The 22,415-nt window shown below is 39.8% G+C and overlaps 2 protein-coding genes across 4 annotated transcripts in view; both read left to right on the top strand.

The window, feature by feature from the left end:
- The first annotated feature begins 147 nt into the window (after positions 1–147).
- On the top strand, positions 148–14,612 carry c10h12orf4 (chromosome 10 C12orf4 homolog). Of its 3 annotated transcripts, none has more exons than XM_056387256.1 (14): positions 148–917; positions 1,484–1,672; positions 2,324–2,469; positions 4,058–4,239; positions 5,183–5,282; positions 5,515–5,639; positions 7,045–7,151; positions 7,318–7,518; positions 7,965–8,093; positions 8,931–8,999; positions 9,147–9,349; positions 11,577–11,634; positions 11,856–11,923; positions 13,142–14,612. In XM_056387256.1, exons 2-14 carry the CDS (start codon positions 1,492–1,494, stop codon positions 13,232–13,234), a joined length of 1,662 nt encoding a protein of 553 aa, XP_056243231.1. In that variant the 5' UTR covers positions 148–917; positions 1,484–1,491; the 3' UTR covers positions 13,235–14,612. The 3 variants fall into 3 exon arrangements, with proteins under 3 accessions (XP_056243231.1, XP_056243232.1, XP_056243233.1); XM_056387257.1 differs by having other exon boundaries at positions 150–917; positions 7,321–7,518; XM_056387258.1 differs by lacking the exons at positions 148–917; positions 1,484–1,672 and having other exon boundaries at positions 2,358–2,485.
- Positions 14,613–16,995: 2,383 nt separating this feature from the next.
- Positions 16,996–22,415, top strand: part of slc45a3 (solute carrier family 45 member 3) — a 31,089-nt gene continuing 25,669 nt past the window's right edge. Inside the window, exon 1 of the mRNA XM_056386925.1 lies at positions 16,996–17,097. The gene's annotated coding sequence lies outside the window, so the exon portion shown is untranslated. The remainder of the gene's footprint in view (positions 17,098–22,415) is intronic.

The raw sequence follows: 22,415 nt of genomic DNA, 5'->3' as shown, positions 1-22,415 counted from the left end.
AATAAGGATTTTTCGGATGTTTGTAAGAGGGTTACTTATACACGCGCCCTTACTTACTCAAACTTGAAGAAAGCGCATGCACGCGCTCGGGGGCGTACACACAGACATACAATCGATGTGTGATATGCGTTAGGCAGCGGTTTGTTTTACCAGGGCATAACTGTCACAAAGATCCACTGTGATATGCAGTATTTATAGTGTTATTGGAAACTTTGTGGCTGTGAGGATGATGGTGATGATGGGACCACACAGCAGCGATGCCCCTCAACATGTTGACGTTAGTACTCAGTTATTACTACATTATTATATGAGTACTCAGTACTCAGTGGACCTACTCATAGGTTGGATCACACCCAGCTTCGATTTTGATCTCAACTAAACACCTGTAAACTGTCGTCATCTCGCACCGTTGTGAGCTATCGCGGGGACAAAATCTGTCTGACATATAAACACCTGCCAAAGTACTTAAAGCTCTTTGTTAGTAGTAGGCGTCTCCAGGAGCATATTTTGCCATGATGACAAACTCACAAGATGAAAACATGGTCAGTCTCATTCATAAACCATCCATCAACCAGCTATCTGTGGCCAGCAGGGGGAGGCATTGCCCAAGGAAAACGCTCTTGTAAATGAAGTACTGGCGTCAATAGATTCGTAGCTCTGCAATTCTGCTATGTACGTAAAAGAGAGCAAATATAATAATAAAAAAAAGACATATACAACGTGTAAGCTTCTGAGGCTTTCAGAAATATAACACGACGTTTTGATGCAAAATGGACAAAATAGCCTTCCCCCACGAAATACACGAAAGTGGTTTTACTGTCACACAGCTACACTCTGAAACAGTCAGCTGACTGAACCAAACAGCAGCGCTGGACTTGCAACAGGAAATACATGAAACACTGCTCATCCATATTCAGGTAAGTCTCACGTTGGTCACATTTATATGTTCTCCAAAGACATCGAAAACCCGTAGCCAGTTGTACATGTCTGCGGCAGTGTGCTCCTCTTTAATTTTTTATAGCCTGGTTCCTAAACGTTAGCTGTACTGCTAGCTAACGTTGTGCTAATTCTACATAGACGTTAAAGGGCTAAACGTAGCTGACACAGAACATTGATTACATAAACATATTGATTTTAGCAAATGCAAAATACCTGTCCGCTGCTGGATAGACTGTAACAATGTGTTAATGATGAAGTATTGCTCTCCCCGTGTTGCTTCTACTGTGTACTGTATGTATGGACATTTTTTTTTCTGCGGTGTCATCTGGTTAACACAGGTAATTTCATAGATTTGAAGATATGACAATGAGAAGGTGATGCAGGCATGTCTATGCTGATGAAAGGCCTCACTCCTTGCAGATTTTTTGGGTCTTTATTTAATAATAGCCAAGTAGTCAAATATAGATATGGAGTATTATTTCTACACAGAGAACTATATTAAATTGCTTCCAGTCTTGTTTTACCGTTGCCTTTTATTTTTCAGCTGTGACCATGAAGAAGAACAAAGGCAAATCGGCCAGTGCTGCTGAGAAAGAGTTTGTGTTTGAGTTCAGGGCAGGAAAACACAACTGTGTCCTCAAAGTGCCTCTGAAGTTCCCTGTTCAAGAGAACATCAGCGACCTTCATGGACGCCTGATGCTGCTACATAAAATACCCTGCTATATAGAAAATGGTGAGATTGCTGCTCAGAACTTATGTATATGTGGTGTTACCCTTCTTACGGTTTATCAAATAATATATCTATGCTTGTTTCTCTTTTGCATTTGCAACACTTGCTCCACCTTGTTTGCTGGGATTGTCAGACCCTAAATGTAACTATGCCCCTAACCCTAGCATTAGCCATCTATAACCCAAACATAATCGTTTGTTCAGGGGAGCTTGTCATGTACTCCCTAAACCCTATAACTCTATAATATACCCCTTATATACTATATAATGTACCCTATATATAAGAGAACATAAATAAATATGTTTCAGTTTTCAAATTCTAGAAACCACATTTTATACAGGAATGAAGGAAATAACAATAATTATAATCTGTCGTCAACTAACTTCACTGTATCTCCCACCTAAAAATTGTAATCCATATCTACACAGTTGGACAAGTAAAATTAGATTTTCTTTATTTGAACTGTAATTATTTCTCTCCACATGTCTTCCTTGGAAAGAGACAGTATTGCCTGTAAGCATGCTGTTAGGTTGAAATCTAAACGATTGGAATATATCCAACCCATTGATTTTGCAGAGTACTACTTGGCTTGCACAGAAATGAAAACATTTGGGAAATGACTGGCTTTTGCTGCACATGCATCTCTTCCCACAGAGCTGAAAACCTTGCTTTCAAACTTCATTGAAACCGAGACCATCCTGGATTATGACAGAGAGGCAGAGCTTGCCCTGCAGAGACTCACTACAGGAGAAGTAGATGTAAACCAGCTCACCAATGCATGGACCAGGTCTTATGTGGAGGTGATCACACTTTTCAGTATGTTATTGTGCCTAAAATCTATTTAACATCTAACATCAGCACTTCTAATAGTTATTACATGGTTATACCACAAGCTCTCATATCAGTATCAATAATCATGGGAAGCTCCTGACAGATTTAGAGTTATGGTATGTGTTTGGATTCATCTGGATTTGTACACATCTCTCACATTTATAAAGGGTGGCCATGGTGCCTGTTGTTATAAGCTGAAGATCTGTTTTTTATTTGATTTGCATCACTTAGTTGTATCATGTATCATTTAGGGAATAATACCATAAACATAATTAGTCTTTAGTGAGACAAATCATCCACTTAAAGTTAACTTTTTTCAAAGTCAGTTTGTTTGATGTTTACGTATATTTATATATATATTTAAAATTGTGTAGGCAGATATTTCTGTGAAAAATGTCTGTTAATAATGTGGACGGCATGCTTTATTCTTGGCAGGTGTTCCAGAAAGTTAATTTCAGACACTGGTTGTCCAGCGGACCCTGATCGTATATCTACTACTCCATGTTTCTGAGTAGCACAGCAGAGTGTTTCGGAAGTGTCCTTGAATGCTCCTGCTAACTTCAGGGTAGTCATGGGTCATTAAAGTAATTAAAACAGAAGTAGCACAGTGCATCTGCAAGTTGATAATTCATGAGTTCTGGAGAGAAAAAAAAAAACTCATTACAAAAGCCTACGTCCTGTGTTTAATGTCTCTCCTACTCATAACACTTGGTTACAGTTTGATGCATTTCTGCCCAGAGATCCAATATTTGGTGGTGGTTTCACATATTTGAGATTGGAGTCATCACTTTTATATTACGGATCAATGCAAAACAAACAGTCTAGTGAGACGTCGAGTGGCCCTTATGGTTTTCTAATTAAATTAAGTATGGTCTGCTCTCTCATGCATTTTTTTTTTTTTTTTTTAAAGTGAATGTCTCTTCTTTCATTTTTAAAGATGGTCAATAAGTTAATATGGTTTAACGCAAAACCACACTGACACTGACACTTGCTAAGGCACTGATAAAAAGATAGTGGCCGTTTCAGCTCATGTTGTGAAGCCCTTCTGGCCCACTGCACTCGGACATTTACGACATGTAGGACTGGCTACCTCTCAGCGTTTTACTGCAGTCACACAGAAATACACATGGAAGCTTTCCAGTGTCCATCATGTGTGTGGCCTGCAGATTCCTGAGCCTGTATAAATAGAGGAGTTTCAGATTCTGAATACTGTTCTGTTGCTTTTCTAATTATGGATCATCAACTGCCCTGGTTTATTGCAAAACCCTTAAATGTGTTTACATTGCATATTGCCTTCCTCATTTGTCTTCCTCTCAACATAGTGAACATATGTCATTTTGTTTGAACCCTTTCTACTACGTCAGCTTCTTGCATGTCACTTTTAACTCACAGTGCATGCAGCAGCTCATCAGCCATGATAATATGTCATACAATATAGTAACCCTGCAATGCCACGGTTGTATATCGTTGTCTTTTTGTAACCACTTTGAAATAGAAATTCTTGTTGCCAACTGTCCTTTTGGAGAACTTATTGTCTTTCCTTCGTCACTGTTTCAGACTACACTGGAACATGCCCGGCCCGAAGAGCCCAGTTGGGATGAGGACTTTGCCGATGTTTACCATGAGCTGATCCACTCCCCTGCCTCAGATACTCTACTCAACCTGGAGCACAACTACTTTGTTAGCATCTCTGAGCTCATCAGTGAAAGAGACATGGAGATTAAGAAGCTTCAGGAGAGGTGGGTGTTAGGGATTATTGCCTGGAATCTTTGTAAATTCATTTGGTCAATTTGGTCGGGAGGACCAAGGAAAAAAATTATATATTGTTCATTTGTAATTCTGGTCCAGTCCATGTTTAAACTGACTTTTTACAAACAAACCACAAGAGCTGTAAGCATGAAGCCATCTGGATTGACGGGTATCACAAAATTAGTGGAGAATTTTGTTGATGTAATCGTGCATCATCGGCGCTCAAATTCTGTTGAGTTATACATAGCACATTACTGTGCCTCATGTGTTTATTTTATTTTCTCTGGTGTCCCAAACAGCTCAGGAAGCATTAACTCATAAATAACTGGCTTGAGACAATAATATTTTTTATTTGGTATATGCTGAAATAGATGGAGTAGGACACAAGCTCATACACCTCTTTTAGTCTTTTAACTCTCTTATGTATCAGGATAAATCCCCACACTTAAGTGTTGACATGCTCACATGGTTTCCAAATACTTTTTTCGTAACTATACGCTGGATTTACTGGATTGTAGATAAACCATCTAAATTACCACTAAAATCACACATCTATTATTATAAAATCCTGTGGTTGGTCTGCTTTGCATTCACACCATTAACAACCTGCATCATAGTTTGCTTGGAGTAGGACTGAGACCCACCTTTTCAGGTGATCTCAGTCAAGTCAGTTGTAAAGTCTGCACCAGAGTTTGACTGACAGGTTTCACACGGGTTTAGACTTTTCACACAAATGGGCTAATCGACCAGAGTTTGAATTGACCCAACACGCCAGGGGTAAAAATATCCTATAACACACTTTTGTATTTGTAGAATGTTGGAGCCATACCATTGTGATCTGAAAATGTTTCTTTATCTTTCAGTGGTGTCTGTGCCTCTAAACCTTTCTCCCTTTTACTTTCATCTCTTATATAATATTTTTCTGTCTGACAGACAAGCAGCTGAAATGGACAAGGTGATGCACGAGCTGGGGAACACTTTGAGTGACCAGGATGTAAATGCAGTGGCATCTCAGCACTTTGATGCACAGCAGGTAAAAAAGAAGTTAAGAAGGCTCCGTAGTTTCTAGCAGCGTTAAAAGCAGGTGTACCTTCATCCCAGTGCATAGTCAAAGTTATTGTTTGACCGCAGGTATTTCAGAGGATTCGGTTAGTGAATTCTCCATTCACAGGTTCAGATTTGGTTTGGCCTATTTAGTCAAAATATGTTGTGTGTTCCAGTCATATTAAAGTTCCTGAATGTTAGACATTGTCTTCTGTAAACAGGTGCTGGAAAACAAGTGGGCCAGTGAGTTAAAGCAAGTTACTGGCATTCAGAAGCAGGAGTACCAGGAGTGGGTCATCAAACTGCACCAGGACCTACAGAAATCCAACAATAGCAGCAAAATAAAGTGAGTTTGTCTGTATGTGTTTGTGTTAACATGTTGTATTTGTGTGTACACTGAAGCATAATCTTTGTATGTTTACACACTTCTAATGTCTGTGGGCTTCCTTTACGCGTTACACCCAAACGCACCTGAACAGGCTTTTTCAGTTCTGTGACAATCTCACTTAGTCTTTCAAATCTGAGAATAAAGCAAAAATTGTTGATTTAAGATAATGAATGATGGAGTCAGGTGCTTAGGTGCTTACTCTTTTTAGGTAGCAAAAATAAGCTGCGGTGTCGACACGGATGAATGAAATCTGCAGATGCGGCAGCTTCGAGTGGGATTGTCGGCGACAGAGCGGCACGTCTTTATCCACCGGCATTGAGCCTCTGGCGCAGAGGCTTGGGCTTGTCTAAGCTTTGAGATTTAAGTCCATGTTAGGTTTGTTTGTACAGTGATTAACTGTAAAAGTAGGGTGATAATAAAACTTACACTGATAAAATACAGTGATTAAAAGACAAAAACTAGGAAGACAAGCTAAGACACAGCAGAGTAGTAGAATCAGCACAAACAACTGTTTCGTTGACTCAAAAGATGACATAAAATTAATGAACTACTGAAATATCCCTTATGTGATCTGTGTTAGTGGAGCTGCACTCCAGCAGTTCTAATCCAAAACATGACATCTCTTTCTGGAGCACAGGCTACATTTACATATTAATTGAAGTGATTACAAGAAGTCAAACGTTCGTCTTAGTATGACTGATGCTTAGCTTTGCAGTATCGGTTATGAATGGCATCTTGGGAAAAGAGGTGAAAAAAAAAATCTTATAGGGGTTAACAGTAATGTAGTACTGTTGAGTTCTGGTTTAAATTCAGGTCTTACACTCTCCATCCGCATATATCAGCTATTCCATCAAAACACTGAAACCACCAGGACCTGCATGCTAGGAGCTTATCACACAGTGTGCTGACCCTGCATCTTTTTTTCTTAATGATGAATATCATTATTTTGTTATGTGTAGGTGGAACTTAATACTTCTACATTAGCACTTTGAACACTTCATAAATATGCATTTTTAGTTAAAGGTAGCCTTTAATGGAAAACTGTAAACAGAATCCAGGCTGAATTTTTCTTTTCTTTTTTTGTAAACAAAGAAAAGAGAAAATTTAATCCTTATAACTGGGACTTGTATAATTAATCTGTGAACTGCATTATTTCCTATTTTATTGTTTTTATTGTATGAAGGGTTGCCTTATATGTTGACTAATATCTTGTTCCGGGTTTCAATTTTGCTTTTTCTTGGGATGAAACTCTTAAGTTTATCTCTATTACTGTTCTTTTCTTAAGCCTTTAGAATATATGTTGTTTATGCTGTGTTTGAAAGCTGTCTTAACTGATTGGTTTGTTTGCATGATTAATTTCCAGCGAGGAGATTAAGATGCAGCCCAACCAGCTGTCAGAGCTTGCAGATTCTGGGGCCAGGATGTTTGAGGAGCAGCCTCAGCTGGAGGAGAGTTTCACCATACACCTAGGTAATGACATTCTCTTCTTTGCTGCCATTCATACATAGTATTGTGATGGCTGTACGTGGTACTATAAGTCTTTGATTTTTAAAAATGCAGTATAGATGTGATCTCTAATGGATTTTCCTGTTTAAGATATGTAGGTGTCTTTGCGTGCATGCCATTTATTTTTGAGCAGGGGCACAACTGAAGACGATGCACAACCTGCGGCTGGTCCGGGCGGATGTGCTGGATTTCTGTAAACACCGGCGGCACGGCAGCAGCGGAGCAAAACTGCGGCGGCTACAGACGGCCCTTTCACTGTACTCCTCCTCACTCTGTGGTCTGGTGCTGTTAGTTGACAACAGGGTCAACTCCTACAGTGGCATCAAGCGAGGTCAGGGGACATGTTCAATATAATATTTTTCGTAATTTTTTGTGGATCTCTGTAAATGTGTTTTCTTTTTTCACATGGGCAGTTGATAGTGTTGTGCTATGGAAAGATAAGTCTTTATTTTGGCAGCCTCCTGTTTGATCTTCATTTCTGCACATTTCTGCAGGGCTTTGTTATATTTTGGCACCAATGAATTTTTTTTTACTTTGGTCCTACTCATGACTCACTCTGGTTGTCTGTTATCTTTACTGGGAGAATAACACTATTTATTCACACCTCTTGAAATGTTTTGTTTAAAGACTAGGTACTTCATTCACCTTTAAGTATGTATTGATTGTTTTAAAGCAGAGTCACAGAGATAAGCTCTGTGAGATAGTCATTTGGTTCCAGAAGGGAGGCTTTTTTTCATGCATAATTAAATTCTTGGCCTCTTTTGTGCTGACTTCTAGACTTTGCAACTGTGGCGAAGGAGTGTACAGACTTCCACTTTCCCTGTCTGGAGGAGCAGCTGGAGGAGGTGCAGCAGGTGGTGCTGTATGCCAGAGCCCAGCGGAGCAGCAAGCAGAAAGACCAACCGGGTTAGACTTGAAGCTGCACTTTCTCATGGCAACCACAGCTGTAATGCACACAGAGCATTTGAGGAGGATTAGCAAAGAGAACAACAAGTTTTGTGAGGCTCAGGGTCACACCGATCTCATCCTGGATGTCCTGATTTCACCAGAAAATTAAAAGTGCAACAAGTGACCTGGGTAGACGCTACTGAATTAGACTGATTATTCTAGGCAGCCAGGATACCTTTTTTAGCCAGCTATGCAGTATAAAATGCTGAACTAATGTTGTTATTCAAGGCCTTGTTTAACTGTACTACAGTGACACGAGATACAAGTGGTTGTTTTTTTTTCTCTCATCACACAGATTACACTCGCTTTCAGGTTGATCTCTAATTTGCCTGATTTGCTGTTTAGCAAGATGAGAAAGGGAATCTTTAACTCTTATTTTGGCACCAGAAACACGAGACTTAAATGTTCTCTCTTCAAAGGAGCGAACTGAAGGCGAGTATAACTGTACACATGACTGTAACAGTGCAAGGCTTTTTACAGAGTTGGAGAATGTCAGTGACATACCAGCAGTACGAGAGGGGGGATTAAACAGTCAGGAAATAGAAGACACTTTACATCACTGCTAATACGTCGACGAAAAACTGTGTCCAGATCTTTATCACATCACAGCACAGCATAGTGGTTTGTAGAGTAGAGCTGTATATAGAAACAGTCTGGCTAGCTTACAAGCCTTTCAAGGAAAGTCCAGCTGCTGTCGCCATTAAGCATCCCGATTAGATATTTTAATCACTTGTTTTGTACACTGATTGTGGTTGTACACACAATCCTTTTTTCATTTGAATTATTTCTTTACAGAGGTTCCAAGAAATGGAAGTGATGATAAGAGCAAGAATGTTGAACGAAATCCCTCTAACATCTTACCAGGTAATGGATATCAGTATATATTTCACACGCACAAACATTCATTGATTTATTGATCCAACATTATTCAGTAATGACATTTTTAGACTAGTTATGTCTCATTTTTTTTCTGTCCATCTTTCAATTGACCTACTTTTTCTTTTCCTCAAGGTGAGTTCTACATCTCACGGCACTCCAACCTGTCAGAGGTCCATGTTGTCTTCCACCTGTGCGTGGACGACAATGTCCGTTCGGGGAACATCACGGCACGGGACCCGGCCATAATGGGCTTGAGGAACATCCTGAAGGTGTGCTGTACACATGACATCACCACTGTCACGGTCCCTCTGCTGCTGGTCCACGACATGTCAGAGGTAAGACTAGGTGGGAGTACTGCAAACGGTTCGATGTGTAGATGGTGCTGCGATGTGCACATTGCTTCCTTTTCGGAGTTCAGCAACAAGACTCAGCAACTAATATGGATTCAGTGTTGCTCAAGAACAGCTCAGCAGGGCAGATTCAGCTCTTCCTACATCGTTAACCCTATTAGCATATTCTTCTATCTTCTTTTAGTCTTGCACTTCTGTGTTAAGCTTAAGTAGTTTGTAATAGTGGTAGTGTGTGTGAAGAAAAACCTGCTGGCCGCACAAGTTTGTGTGGTTCTAATGGATGGTAGAGTGAGAATTTCTTCTCTATCTCTTTCTCATTCATGCAACACACTATCACTTCCCAGGTTTAAAAGCCAGAAGGGCGAAGTAGAGAGTCATAAACGTGTCAGTTTACTGCCTAATACCTCGCAGTGTATGTAGCAGCAGTCTACTCAGAGAAAGCCTTCAGTGACTGATTGACTGAGGCTGAATTAAGCAGAGTTTAGGCCAATATCCAGGCAATATAAGGTGGATGTTTTTCTGTTGAAAATGAATGTGTCTGGGATTTCCTTTCAACCTAAATGGCAGCTCCTTGTTATTTCATAAACTGAATGAAAATTAAATCATATTAAACTATGAATCCCATAAAATGGAAAGTAGATTTTCAACAAGCCACTGTCTGGAGTGCACTCGTGCCACAACATGCCCAGTGCAATTTTTCTTCTCATGTCTAATCAAGAGTCTTTGTTTACATAACCAAAGTCTTCTAACATTTGAAGCCTCGGGAACCAGAGGACCTTTAATTGATAGCTTCTGGTTTCACATCAAAAGTTTCCATCTGTCTTCTGGCTCACTTTCTGTGTTGTTTTCCTTTTAGTAGACATGTTTTCCTATTTGTACAAGCCTATTCTTGCGTTTTGGCATTAAAACAACTGGCATAGTTTGTCTACATGAAGTACAGACTGCAATCAAAATAAAACAGGGCTGTGCCTCCTATTTGTATTTTTAGGTGTTTTTTTTTTTCCCCCCTTTGAGACCATTTTGGAGTTTGAGGAAACGGGAACACAGAAAAATTGCTCAGTGACACTGTAATACACGTTAAAACATTTTCGGAGAGGAAATTGAAAAGATTTTAAACCAATTAAAGGGGGCCCTTTGCAGACAGTGATTCTTACACAGTTTGACAACTGCTATGTTCATTTTTCTGGTTTTATGAAATGTCTTTTCAGGCCTCAATTACTTCAGTCATAATGAAAAACTCTGGAATATACTATCTTGTTGCTAATGCATCAAAGGCCCATTGCTCAAACCAATGTGGTTTATCTTGGGGTTAAACCGGTTAGCGGGTGACACAGTTGGCATAGGCCTAGGCATTAGGCCTTGCTGACACCCTTGCCCCCAGCTCTTAAATCCAGTTTGTTGACTTTGGATGGGAACAACATATTCCCTAGTAGCTAAAAGGCTATATGTGTGTGTGGCAGAGGCTTCACCTATCTAACACTCCTCACTGTGAGAAAGGGAGGGATGTACAGATGAGTACCTGCTGAGGTCACCTCCAACAGCCTGGAGCCAAATACACTTAAAAGTGTTGGGGGATGAGAAGTAGCATACGCAAGAAGCAAAAACACGGCAATTCTAATCTATTAAACCCTTGTCATTTTTGAATGTTGACATGGTCACCTGACAGGAGACTTTGGGTTTGTTCCAGTTAATATGTAATATATACAGTACTTAATTTACATACCTGCGTAAGACTCTGTGCAGTGTGACACTCTTCATAGGAAAGCAGCATGTGACTAGGTATTTCCTTTAATGCGTCACAATTTCAACCGTTAGTATGACTCAGAACCAACACCACCAAGGAGGAAAGGGGATGTCAAAAAAATTGTTTTACAAATTGTTTTACCAGTGGAGAGTCAGAAAATCTTTGGACACATGAATTAAAAAGAAGTAGATAAATAGATAAAAATAATAGAAATAATGATAATAACGGCACCTTATTTCCTTTTCTGATTAAAGTTGTCTATAAGAGGTAATCATGTTTTATAAAGAATTTAGCCTCTTGCCCTTTTAATGAAATTTAATTTCCTTGCCACTTCCTGAATCAGTCTTTGCACCATCAGACTGACGTGTTATCATGTTATAATCTAGTTTTGCTGCACATTGTTTTAAAGACAACAAACAAAATGATTCAGTGTTCTCACTTCTGTTCTCACTTCTCTTCTCTCTGCAGGAGATGACCATACCGTGGTGTCTTAAGCGAGCTGAGCTGGTATTCAAATGTGTCAAAGGTGACAAAGTTTGAAATTAAGTCAAGTTAATTTGTTCTCTATGACCTTTGATTACCTATGACGCACGTATTAACGCTGTTTAAACAGTTGAAAAGTAGGTGCACAAAACAACATAATTATGAAACAGCACATTATAAAATAATTCCTAGAATGCAATGAACATTACAAATTGATATTTAACGATGGAAGATTTAGTTACTTTCATTCTGTTTTATTTGCAGGCTTCATGATGGAGATGGCCTCTTGGGATGGAGGTATATCACGCACAGTTCAGTTTCTGGTGCCAAAGGTGAGAACAGAGTGTACTGCTTATATTTATGGTTTTTACAACATATAGCTGAGGTGATGCACAGTCTCCCTCTGAGTGAACGCCTGCCAGCAAAGCTTTATGTTAATTCAACAGAAATGTACATCTAAGGCCTCACATGTACACAACATCACAAAAGGCACACCCGGTCTTACAATGCATACCTTTATATGCAGGCAGAGAAGAAAGACTGCTTGGAAAGCATGTGATAAATCATAGATTATAGAGCTTTAGGGTCTGTTGACCAGTGCTTTTAGTCCCGTGATAAAAGAAAGCTCAGAGACTCATCCATGTAAATGTGTGATAAGCAATGGGATCAACATGTAGCTTTCCAACACTGAGGTGTACTTGGAATTCCAGGTCTAATGTTGTATCTTAATATATAATGTAAATAAGTTGATATTGGTCCACAAGTAAAAGAGGAGAAATATTCAGGCTGAAGTTTGAATCAAGGTTTTCTGTCATATTTTCAAGTAATTGTGACCTCAGTGCTGGATGAAACATGACTGTTATTTTATGTTGGGCTTAGCTGGATGTTGTATACCTATAGCTTATGTAGTTTGTCAGGAAGGCAGCAGAGCCTATAGCATGATCTCATGTTGACAGTTTAAGATGATAAAACCAGCGGCATCAAAGGACTCCAACTGTATTGGCCTCCTGTCAGCTACATGCTCAAACACCATTCAAAATAGCAGCTACTGAAACAACATTGTTTTCTACACCTCAAACAGACACAAGGGCTAAATATATACTGTGGGCTTGTGTGTGGTTGAATGATGTGTGTGCGACTTTGTTTCTGCTTAAAGATTAATACTTAACATTCTTAACATTCTTATTTAACGGGTGGCGATGCTTAGACTTACACGGTATGTTCCCCCGTCAAAGTCACAGCTGCCGGAGCTGACATCATTTCAGCATCTTGACTACTGTTCCCTCAGGAGAAAAAGACCCTGTGATGTTGAACCGAAGGGTACTGCAGGGGCTGCTAGCACCTGGCTGTACACAAACAGTCCAGATGTATTTTTGTGTTCATGGACACATGAAAAATTTTTTTTAATGGTTCCCTTCCATTGTCATAGTATGTGGGTGAAACTGTGTACACAAGAGACTTTCTTTTGACATTAGTGCTGCAGAAATCTTAGTCACTTTTTGCTCACTAATCCTGCGCCTGTCTCTTTGTGTGTCTCCTTGTGTTGACAGAGTATCTCAGAGGAGATGTTCTACCAGTTGAGCAACATGCTGCCTCAGATCTTCCGAGTCTCCTCCACTCTAACTCTCACCTCAAAGCACTGATGGATAACAGAGCTGCACCACATTGCTTCCATGTGGCATTCAGACAAACAGAGACACGTTCATTTTAACAGCATTGACCACTTATATTTCTTGTTTTTTCCTTTTTTTTCATGAAGATGAACGCAGTGGAGATTTTGCGAAGCGGCACCTAACCCCCATTCACTTCTTAAAATTACATTAATTACAGATGTATGAAATTGGGGTCAAATGTTATGATTACATTGTAGCACTTAACAGTAGAAGTGCAAAAAGTTTTTTAAACGAGAAGGAAAGTTTTCATGCAGTTGATGAGCCTTGTTATTTTTGCACCTTACGAAGTTGCACACATTATAAATACTTCTTACTGAAAGAGGACCAGAATCAGTGGCTCACACACAAAGCAGCTGCTGCAATTATTATTTCAGGCTTCCAGGGTACGGCTCTGTTGACAGAGTTTTATGACATCATGACATCAGCCGCCAGTGCTGCAAGTATTCCAGTTTCCTTTTAAAGCTCCAATCTGCAACTTTCCTCACATTTGAGCTACAGCATAACGTCGCGTTGGTCAAGTTCTTTCAGTTAGCTAGTATACAGTGAAAATGTCACATACCGAGCAGATGACGTGAATGTGAAAACAAGTATTGTTTACTAAAATGATGAAGTTGGAATAGGAGTGGCAGTTTTGGACCTGATTAACATTTCTCAACCATGCTTAATGTGACATTTGTGGTATTATCCCCATACATTTCCATACAGACGGAAAACATTACAGAACTCATTTTTAATTTTAATGTATGAAGTCCCTGTGGACATCATATTTCATCTGTTGAATGTTCATGAATTAGCCAGGATGGATGACCACACAGTTCAGCCGTCATATGAGATTTAGCAGTCTAATCCCATGGGTAATAGGCTTCATATTTGAGGGTTGGATCTTCCAGAGAGAAGTGACATATACTTGGCTCAACTAGTCCCAAAGACAAATGGCATTGCTGCTGAAATGGGCTATGTGCAGGTGTTTTTATACTGCATTGCAGTGAGTTGTAGGAAGGATCACTCTCTGTGTGAGAGTGTGCACGTGTGTGGTCCCTCCACTCTACCTCTGTTAACAGCAGATGGCACTGTTCCTAAAGACAAAGATGTGAAAAGGGTGACTACACAGACATTTACACTCTTATTATAAGGGATAAAGTTTTAATGAGGGTCTGCTGCCTATTGAAGTTCATCTCAAACCATTTTAGTCGACATTCACCATGAGCAAGTACTGCCTCAGTAGTCATATCACCACTGGTAAATGGTTGTTAAATGTGTTGAAAACTTGAACCTACTAAGATGTGTATTCTGTATATTCACTGTACATGTTTACATTTTTATGTTTATTAAAAAAGTTACACACTCACCACACTTTTTTTGATCTAAATTCTTCATGAAAGCCATCACAAGCTCATGACAGAGTTTCACAGTTTTGATGATTAGGTTTTTCTTCAACCCTTTGCCAACAGTGATGCACTTCTAGTGGCATCCACTGGCTTTTGGTACAGCGTTTTACTGTTGATGGGTTTCCCACAGGAACTTAATCTCTCTGAAGTTAATAATCCATGTCATTCATTGGAATTACATTCCTGCACATCTAATGGTGGTCTATAAGCCATTTCAGACTGACTGAAATCAATTCAGCTTGTCAGAAAGTTTGCCACAGCCACGATCAGTGGTGGTGTTAGGCAGATTAAGAGTCAAGAGTGTAGCAATCAAGGCGAGTTGCCTTCTCTTCTTTCAAGATAAACAAGATGGCCAGCGGCTCTGAGAGAGTTATGAGATTTCTTAATAGCTTCATGTTGAAACCTGCAACTGTTAATATCACGCCGCTATGCTGAGAACCCACAAAATTGTAAGAATATGTATTGCCGAGTGTTTGGCATTCTTAGGATTGGTCTCAGTGGTCTGCAGTGTTGGGTTTCCATGCGCAGAGAGTGCAGGGTGCCGATTCAGCGTGATAGTTCACCGTCTCCCAGTGCTGTACACATGTTTGAAAACGACCAGAGCAACATATTGACATTGTCAACCTGGCCATGAAAAGTATTAGTTGATGTAGAAGTTTAGACTTAACAGGACACTGCGTTACATGTGGAAACACCACGAAGCACCTGTTTTGACAGGAGTGAAACCCAAAGCCCACCTCAGTCAAACTAGCTTCTATAGAAGTCCTTGTTGGATGGGGATGTCCAGTTACTCAGACACAGAAACATGACCAGGGAAGAGTTATCTAAGGCATGTAATAGTCCACAAATTAACCTGTCTTAAAGATAACATTGCTTCAAGCCAGTCCAAGAGGAAAATCTATTATTTAATTCAAATTAAAAGAAACAGTGGCTCAAATTCATACAATTGATCATCTACTGTATATGGGCCAACTAAGGAATACCTTAGTGACTGTTGAGGGAAGATGCAGTATAAATACAGAATTAAATATTTCAAATAATAAATATCTTTCTATCTTTCTCACAACATAAACATAGACAGTTGTAAGTGGAAACTTTGTCCCTTGGGAAGGGAGTTGGAAGTTTTCTCTGCATACTTTTACCCTTAGAGAGCAGAATTATTCAGTGATAATTGATTTTCTCACTTAATTTAACTTGTCTGGGAATTACCTGGGAAACTTTGAGGAATGGGCTGTCAGCATTGCCTGGCCAGCAATCTGATTATACCCAGGAATTAAAGAAATAAAAAAACATTATGATTAAAGCTGACTTGGCTTGGGGTGTCTGGTGGCCTAATGGTTAAAGTGCATACCACATAACCACAATGTCCACAGTTTGATTCAGAGCTGACCTGTCAGTTATGAAATAAACACAAAATGCCAAAACAGTAGTAAGATATGTAATTAAAGAAATAAATAGTCTTTGCTTGTACAATGCAACCTGATTGTAGAATATAATTAAAGGCGTAGTCTGTAGAAAGATTTTATAAAATGTCAGCTATCCAGGGTTGGGCTCTGATCATCTTTCTCACCACCTGGCAAGCTGTAGCTATAACTTGCATATTCATTAACCAACTATTAGAGGCTAGAAAAACTTGTTAAACAGCTGTTACGTGGTAATTCTGGCATTATTGTATGATTTCTACAAAGTTGTGTAGAAGATACAGAATACTGATTACTACACAGTTCTGCAGAAATAGATATTATTTGATTGTATGAGGACTAATGATCAGAAGATGCCTGGCTATTTCTGCTTCATGCCACAAAAATGTGGTGTGACAGCTAAGAACACAAACGTATTTATCATTTATTGTGACGATATAAAGGTAGAAGCATAAGGAGGAAAAGTAGAAGTAGTAAAATGAGCAATGCAAATTAAAAATAGCAAAATTAGAAATATTCAAATGGGTGTCAGATGATAACATCTAAAATAAATAGACTATGACTACATATAAACATTTATTTATGTACATGTTTATTTGTTTGTTTGTTTGTTGATAGTCCTCTCACGTCACATATACTGCTGCTGGAACTTGCCAGGTTTCTGTTTAAAAAAATAAAAGCTTATGTGTCATTCAACACTTTGAAAAGAACATAGCACACCATTAAAGTTTGTTTCGTAGTTAAGTCTGGTATAAACTCGTCTCAAATAATCTATTCTTTTTTGTGTTTTTTTTTGTCATATATGGAATTATTAATTTGTTATTCAACAAAACGTGAACATTGCGACCCATCTTTTGGTACATTTATTTTGAAAGTTGAGACCGGATGTTGTAGTTGTCATCGCGTCGATCTTAACAGCAGTTGTCACAGCTGGGTAGTTGGCTCTCCACAAGTTGAGCAACAGCGGTACGTTGGGAGCGAGCAAATTGCTGCATGGATTTCCCGGAGCTGCACATAACTTAAGGTGAAATTTGCATTCACTAGAGCTCTTTATTTGAATGACATATTTATTATATAGATACCGCACTTATCTGGCCGTGTTTATGTGATACAATTTGAACTTGGTACTTTGTAACTTAACGGTCACTGTGTCGGTTAAAACTTATTCATTGTATGTGGCTGCCTTACAACGGCTGACCGTGTCGAAACGACAGACAACGGGTTTCAAATTTGACCAAAAAACGTCGGCGCATATCGCTGGTTTTGTGTCTAATTCATACTACGCCAGAGACCGTGATTTAGCTGAGCTTAAAATGGAAGTGTGTGATTGTGTTTGGTTTGAGCCTGCGACTGAAAAGGTGTGTGGTTAGCCGGGGTCCAGCAGCAGCAGCAGCATGGTGCTTTCTGGAAGTTTTTCCACTCTGCGTCGTTGACTGCAGCTCTACCACCAGGCTCCCACTGATGCGGTGCCAAGTGCCATGGTGGCAGTAAGTTTACAGGCTTACAGACCGATATAACCTTTTAATGTTTGGTCTCATTCGCGGTAAACATTTGGCGCTGGAGTTGAAGAGAGCCCCCCCCCCCCCCCCCGCTGTTTTGACACATGGATATATGGGGGGGAGGAGGCGCTTCAGGACACACCGTTTGGAAAGTTGCTCTCAAACTCTTTCAGCTGGCGGTGCCACTGACTGTGGTAGCACTTCAAATGACAACGTTGATTCTGCTTTCATGCTTGTACATTGTAGGTTTCAGTAGTCTGAGAGCCTGCTGAGCTCATTTATGCTGATGCAGCTGTGAACGCATTTCTTGGCAAAAGAGCAGCATAATGTATTTGTTCATGTAAGACTCGGTTTGCTGTGTTGCACTTAGGAAAGTTTAATGAGAAAACTTTCTTTCTTCACATTTCTCCAACTTATAGCTGAACAATAGCTGACTCCCAGTTTGGAAATGTAACTCCTGCTAGACGCCTTGCAAAAGAGCACTTCAGCACTAGTTGTTCAAGAAGAAGAAGGTGTCAAAGTAGTCTTCTTGACAGGAACATTAACTTCCTTGTTACTCTGATTACTCACTGTCTCAGTCTCCCCTTATTGCAATATTCACTGGAAAAAGGTAGCCAATCAGAAATGCCTCGTTGGGGTTGGGGTAGTTTGACTTAACTTGACTAGTTAAAATATGAAAGGAAATTCTCAAAAAGGTGACACCACATTGCTTTATTTACTTTGTTATCATTCCATTGTTGACTTTTGGATTATAGACTCTTTTGCTTACATTCTTCTCATGTTTTAAACACTTGTTCTAATTTTAATTTCTTTATCTAGAGAATACAATGCTGGGAATGTAAACTACATTTTCTACTACTACTGTTACTGTGAACTTCTTCAGTAAGCTGCAGTTGAGAGCAAAAAATGTCCATGTTTTTCTTCTTCTTTTTTTTATGTTTTATTTTGGCTTGTACTACAACCTTAAAGGCTCAAAACCACATTAAGAAGGAAGAGGATCAAAAGGTTAAACAGCTCTAACCCATGACAGAGGGACTTTAATTGTCACCATGACCGTGACTCTGCCACTACACAAAGACCTCTTTCCCCTCTCCGTGGACCAGTCAAGTGTGTTATTCATTCTACCCTGGAAAATAGACTTCTCTTTAGTGCTGTTGGTCCCAGCAGCTCTTTTCAGTTTTAGTTCACTTATAACAAACCCGAAGCTTCATATTATTAATTATATTATATTATTATATTTATATATGTTTTTACCTTGTGAGTGTGTGTGTCATTATGGCAAAATGTGGTCGTGGAGACACTGACTGGAGCAGAAACTACCCCAGATGCAGTTTTGAGTACTTAGGCAGGTGTTTATATGTCGCTGTGATAGCGTCATAACCATGCAAGATGAGTACTGAGTAATTGTGTAATAATGTAGTAATGAGTATTCATGGGTTGGACAACATGTTGACCGGCGTTGTGTTGTACAGTTGAACAAAATCATATTGTGTCCTCTGCTGGTATGTGTAAAACTAGTTTCCATGTGATCAAACTACCCAAGCTGATCTCTGAGCAGCCACATTTCCAACACTCGCTACTTTCTGTGTTGCCCCGGGAGGGGGTTTGCGCTGCTCTCTGCAGAGCTCATCTGCTCCACAGTGATAGAAATGCTTCTTCACCCAGGATGCTGTGGCTAGACCAGCTGGCTGTTCTCTAACTGCTTTCTCACAGTCTAATATACCCCCAAGCCAAGCGCAGGATAATCACCCACCGTCGAGGACACCAAGCTACTTAGGCAGACTGAGGGCTTTGCAGTTTTAATCAGTCGTAGGCTGTTTATCTCCAGCTTGGAGTGCTCTCTGTGTTTTCCATTTGTACCTGGATTCTCAATGAATCACTCCCGGCTTCTGCATATGTTTTTGAAGACAGGTGGTGGATTATGTGGTGGGTGTGATTTTCAGCTACCTCTTCCTAATGGGGAGGGCCTGAAGGGTTTGCTGGAAGGGTTTTTGAGGGGGTTTCTTTCTCTTAAGCTCTGTGTCCTCTTCAAAGCCTTGTGTGCTGCTGTGGCTCTGGTGTCATGTGTAGCCATGAGCAATCACAGGTATGTTGTCTGTACAATGGTTGTCTCTCATGTTGGAAAAGTGCAGCAGACACTCACCTCAGTGGGAAAGCGCTATTTTATGGCTCTCATGACAATCCTGTTTCTTTACATTGCTTCCAGGTTTTAACTTTCATATCCCAGTTTAGTCAGATTAGTCAAGTTGTGGTGCTTTCATGGCCTGAACTGTATTTTTTGTTGCGCTTGTTACTTGAGATTTATGCTATCTGTTGCTGTGCCTCATGTATTATAAAAAGTAATATTTATTTTTTTAATTTTTGGTCTGCAGAAATTTAGATGAAACCTTGTCTTCACTCAAGCTGAACCAGTTGCCTTGGGGTTTCATATCATTTGAGCTGCTGGCTTTATATTGATAGAATCCATGCTGACTGCCTCTATTTCTTTTGTCTCCGCGTGAACTCCGATTTAGCAGGGAGTTCATTTCTCAGATCTGCGTGGTGTAAGTTGTTATCTTTAGGCAAACATTTAAACCACTTGGGCCCTGTACATTTACTGCTGAAGTGAATGTGTCCCTCAAGAACTAATCATTGTAAAAACAGTGAGCTCATTTGTTGTAACAGGAGGAGGGGGAGAGAAATGGTAATGGCAAAAGAAAGTTAATTGGGAAGTGTTGTTTTTTTGTTTTTTTGTTTGTTTTTGCACTTTGTATGTTTTTCTCTGGAGGACAACACCCGCCAAACAAAAGCATCACAACACCTATTCCTAGAAAATCTTGCAAGTGCTAGAATGCACATTATTAGACCACCATAACTCACTAACAGCAGGGGAAAGGACTGAATATTAAGCAACCTGTCTGGTTCCTGGATCTCTCATTGATGGGAAGCAGAGGAGCACAAAAGTTTTTCCCAGCTCTCTGCAGGCTGCGGGGTCAAAGTCCAAACAGCTTCCCTGTAATAGTGCTCTGCAGCCAGCTGGGCCAAAGAGAAAGACCGCTTACAGGTTCTCCTAATGGGCCAAAGCTAGAAGAATAGATGACAGCTACCCTAACACCAAGGAATGTCACCTCTGTGACATAGTTATCATTCAGCTTCTTCATTGTTTTTGACATTAAGGCTCCATTCTCACAGTTGTTGATGGGAATTTTAGCAGCCTGTTTCCTTTGATGTTATGACAAGGATTTTGATATTAGAGGGAAATGACTGTAAACTTTAGTAAATTGTTTCACCTTATGTTTATTCAGCATATGTGAAATATTTATCCTTTTTCAAATATCGAACAAAATATTAACAACTCTCTCTCCCTGTGGCACTCATGAAAGTTAGACTCGCATTCAAATTATCCAAGAGTATGATGTGGGACCACTTCTGGGATCATGGTTAACTCTAATTGGTGCGAGAGGGTGAAGACAAATTCAATTCAGGCATTCAGGTTATCTGTGTTCTTTTAATATCTGGTCCGATTCTCTATCTTCGCTTTAGTCTGGCATGAAATTGCCTCCATGCCAAAGTGAGTGGGTGCTTTGGCATTGGTTCAGCTATCTTGTGGCCAACTGCTTTTCTCTTTAATCTTAATTTGCTGCTCTGTATTTCTGTCATTCAAACTCATTCAAATGCACCATAACACAATGGGTGAAATATGAAACTGTGCGGCAGTTTTCTAAAAATGGAATCTTTTAGTAAATTATGGGAGCATATAAGTGGCTTTCAGTTAGTATGGCAAGCAAAAGTAACCGTCTGTGTACTGATGTTTTTCTTTCCCCTGTCATTGTGAAACACAAGAGTAAATGATAGAAGGAAACTCTGCATCTTTTTGTGCACTCAGATAATTGCATTATAACCAGAGTCAGGCACTGATCATTGCAACTACCATGTGGGAATCAGTATCCAAGACTTTGTAGTTTTTGTTTTGAACTCTCATTGGATACTTTAGTGATGTGACTTTGACTGACTTTAAGTCCTGTGTTTTTTTTGTTTTTTTTCTCTCTCTCGACCCAATCAGCCTAATGTCAGAACTCACAGGAACACCCGATATTTCATTTACTTTGCACCAATCTCTTTCCTTTTCCATCTCATTTCTGCACATTCATAAATTGGAATCGTAAATTGAAGCCCCTGCATAGGTGAAAAATTTTGCCTAAGTTTAAACATTTTTAACTTTAATTATTTTGTAACGTAGTGACTGTTTGCGACCACTCATATTTTTAAATTTTTTACTTTTTCTGTATGATCCAGACGAGTGTGAGTGAGTTCACTTAACCTCACAAAGAATGGGGGCTGTCCTTGACTGACTTTACTCAGGCTGATACAGTATTAAGGCACAGACATACTTTCTGCGGCGATGGACAGCTGCAGACCTAGTGCAGACGTGGAAGCACTTCCATTCATATTTCAGTTGGGGTCTGTGTTGGTCTGGCGTTCCATGCATGCACATTTCCCGATCCACACTCCATTCCAGTTGGTGGCAGTAATGCTCCGCAGCATTGTTTGCCAACCGCTTTAAAAATGAAAAAGTAGAAGAAGAAAGCAAGAGGACGGCAATAAGAGAAACCATAATGTACGACCACTCAACGAGAATAGGAGAATAGAGCCCAGAGTTCAACGCCTCTTGGCTGTCTTTGTATTGTTTCACATAAGATTCATAAACGTGGTCAGCTGGATCTCCTCGCACGACCTCTCTTCAAAACAAGAATCCATGTTGTTTTATCTGGCGCATGCGCAGTCAGCGCATTTGCTATGCGTACAATGCAAGTGGTCACAAATTATGGGCTGCACGCAGATGTCCACATAGAGGTCTGCATGG

This window comes from Seriola aureovittata, chromosome 10, assembly GCF_021018895.1.
Source record: "Seriola aureovittata isolate HTS-2021-v1 ecotype China chromosome 10, ASM2101889v1, whole genome shotgun sequence".
Lineage (NCBI taxonomy): Eukaryota > Metazoa > Chordata > Actinopteri > Carangiformes > Carangidae > Seriola > Seriola aureovittata.
The sequence above is the reverse complement of the archived record's forward strand: the minus strand, read 5'-3'. Positions and strand labels throughout refer to the sequence as shown.